The sequence below is a fragment of the Hipposideros armiger genome, unplaced genomic scaffold (genome assembly GCF_001890085.2).
Source record: "Hipposideros armiger isolate ML-2016 unplaced genomic scaffold, ASM189008v1 scaffold_185, whole genome shotgun sequence".
NCBI classification, from domain to species: Eukaryota; Metazoa; Chordata; class Mammalia; order Chiroptera; family Hipposideridae; genus Hipposideros; species Hipposideros armiger.
The window spans coordinates 28700-31516 of NW_017731535.1; the positions used below are offsets into that span (position 1 = coordinate 28700).

The 2817-nt window shown below is 49.9% G+C and overlaps 1 protein-coding gene across 1 annotated transcript in view; it reads right to left on the reverse strand.

The window, feature by feature from the left end:
* Positions 1-2817, reverse strand: part of CSMD1 (CUB and Sushi multiple domains 1) — a 1699370-nt gene that overhangs the window by 28486 nt on the left and 1668067 nt on the right. The window contains exon 56 of the mRNA XM_019652695.1: positions 231-404. Within this exon, the coding sequence (XP_019508240.1) occupies positions 231-404 (174 nt within the window). The remainder of the gene's footprint in view (positions 1-230; positions 405-2817) is intronic.

Sequence of the window (2817 nt, forward strand, 5' to 3'; positions counted from 1 at the left end):
CCTCGTTCACCTAGCTTGTGGCCGGTGTCCAGGCAGAGCTCTTAAACCAAGAAGAGGCTGAAAGGGCAGTCTCTGCTTTGGGGCAGTGGCGTCTCAAATGGGGCATTCTACACATTGTGACATGGCCATAAATGACACCCGGCTCTTTCCCTCAAACTGTAACCCAAGGGCACTCGTGCTGGTGCCGCTGCCCGCGTGGCCCGAGGAGCACATTCTGCGGGGGGACTTACGCAGGCACTGGGGCACGTCCCCCGTCCACAGCCCAGGCCCTTCGCAGGACAGGATGGCGGGGTGAGAGAGCTGGTAGCCGTCCACACAGCTGTAGCTGATGCTGGCGCCCCAGCGGAAGTCTGTTCCCTCCACTCTGCCGTTGTGCACGTGAGGAGGCTGGCTGCACAGGACAGCTGTCCAGAGAGCAAATAAGAGCGAACGTTCTAGCGCTTCCACCACAACCGTGATGCCCAAGTGAGCCGGCTCGACCTGACCTGGACTACAAATGATATCTACTAGGGCTGTTATCTTTAATAAAAGAGTGATTGAGGAAGACACTAAATCAAAGTAGTAGAACTTTTCCCTAATGTTTCTTCATTAACTTATATCAAGTACATAACAGCAAAACAAAGTCACAACATATCACACTGTGAAAGAAAGCAGAATTGACCATGACGTTCTCTGTATGTACAGGGCCCTGGGAGGAAGTCTCTGCTCGCTCTGTCTTTCCATGCGGGTCGCCAAGGACAAGACACATCGAGGCCTGGTCCTGTGCCCGGAGCACAACCTTGGATTTATGTGTAATTTTTCTTTATTTAAATATAGTATATAATTTCCAAAAGACACAGATTGTTGGTCCATTTGCTGCGTAATTTAACAGGCAGCTGGACTGGTTAAAGATTCTGAAGCACACCACTTGTGTGCTCTATACCAGTCTTGGGGCCTGGCGTCTACTTTGTGTGGGGCCACCGGGCAGGAGCCCAGTTCTCAGGGACGGCGAGCCAGGTGGCGCTGGCCCCACACCCCCCGCCTCCCTGGTCATCACACTAAGATGCACGGGGCCGGGGCCACTATGGAAACGTCTTCCCTGAAGGTCCAGGAGCCTCCTGGGTTTTCACACTGGAGGAGGTGTGGCCAGCAGCAGCTGAGGCAGCAGAGGAAGAAACTTCTCACCTGTGTTTTCTCATGAGCTCCTGTGACGAGACTCAGCCACACACACCATCATAGGTGCANGGGTCTCGTGTGGGTCAGGCCACAGGTCCCGCGTGGGGATCTGGGAAGAACTACGAGGAACACGTGGCCACTCTGAATAGTGATGAAGAATGTCAGGGGAATACAAAGTGTTTCTCGGCGCTGGTACCTAAGGAAGTAAGACTTTATTTTTTTTTAAATCAATTTGCCTAAACTGCCAATGAATAACTGATCTGAGATTCAAAGATGGGAAAGGGTTGACGTGTCCCCTCCCTACGACCGAGGCCCCATCAGCCCTCCTTGTGAGGAGGTGGGTGAGCGCAGCCAGATCGCCTGGCGAACACGTGGATGTGACTGATCAGCCCGAAGTGAACGGGCAGCCTCATCATTTATCGGCCACTCCAGATGGATGACTGGAGACTAACATAGGGTTTATGGGACACGGCTGGCAGGACACTGGGGGCTCGTCAGCTAAAGTGCATAATTCACATCGTAGGACACGAGAAGCCCCCCAAACTGCAACAGCTCCCTTTGGGAAGGAATGTTTCAGCAAGAGGGCTGAAGAAAACAACATAAATCTAATCTGTTATATTCCAAGACCCCAGTGTGCCCTGATGAACGAGAGTCTTTGGGGGGGCAGTCCTCTGAAGGTCACAGATGTCTTTAAAAGACGGCATCTGTGTCTCTAAATTATTAGTAAATCTTGCTTTGGGCCACAGCCTATTCCACGTGTGAGTGTCACTTTACGTTGCCAGGCGGAGTGAGGGATCTGTCCATCCCTATTAGCTTAGATGCCCTGGAACACTAACCGCAGTGGGTGCGCTCTCCAGCCAACTTACACGTCGTGGAAAACAGTGCGAAGCGAAACCTGGGCTTTCCACATCGAGTCCGTGAGAGCAATAACCACAGACTGTTTTCCAGTACTCCTATATATTGGGCGCTACTTAGCCACAAGCTGGAAGGCGTGTCCCCGAGGCTTACAGCCTTCTTTGAGACCTAATATAAAATGTGCTCAGTTTAGCTTACTGGGGACTTGTGAGAATTGCCTGTGCCCAGTGTCAGAATGATGCCAGGAGGCAGCCAGTGCGTGTCACAGCCAATCACACGAGAATGTCTTAGGTCTCAGGAGAGATGGGGACAAGTGGCCGAAGAAAAAGACTTTTACCCTAAACGAATGGGGTCTGTGGCTTGGGCGGTGCACACATTTAACTGGCTTCCAAAGCCCTTTAGTCAGACAGCCCTGCAGCCACCAGGGTGCTGGAGGTGGTTGAAACATTTTATTTCAAGCTTCATTACCTTCTATTTTTAGTGATTCCTCCGTTATTTCCTGAAGCGCTAATGTAATGACTTTTACTTAAAACATCAAATGAATATTCAAAAGTGATATTGAGTATGCTAATAATTCATATAGTTTTAAGAGATCATACGGTGAAGAGGTACCACAAAGCGATGTGAGTCTAAGGGCCTTGAACGTGTTTTCTTCTTCTGTTTTTGTCTCTAGAATTTAGTATTATTTGCCTGTGCTATCAGGTCACTAAATGGGGTCTTTTTATGTGTAGCTATTCAGTGGCAAGTCACCCCAATTTGAGAACTGCCATGTCGGTTCATTAGACAAAAATACAAAATTATGCATGC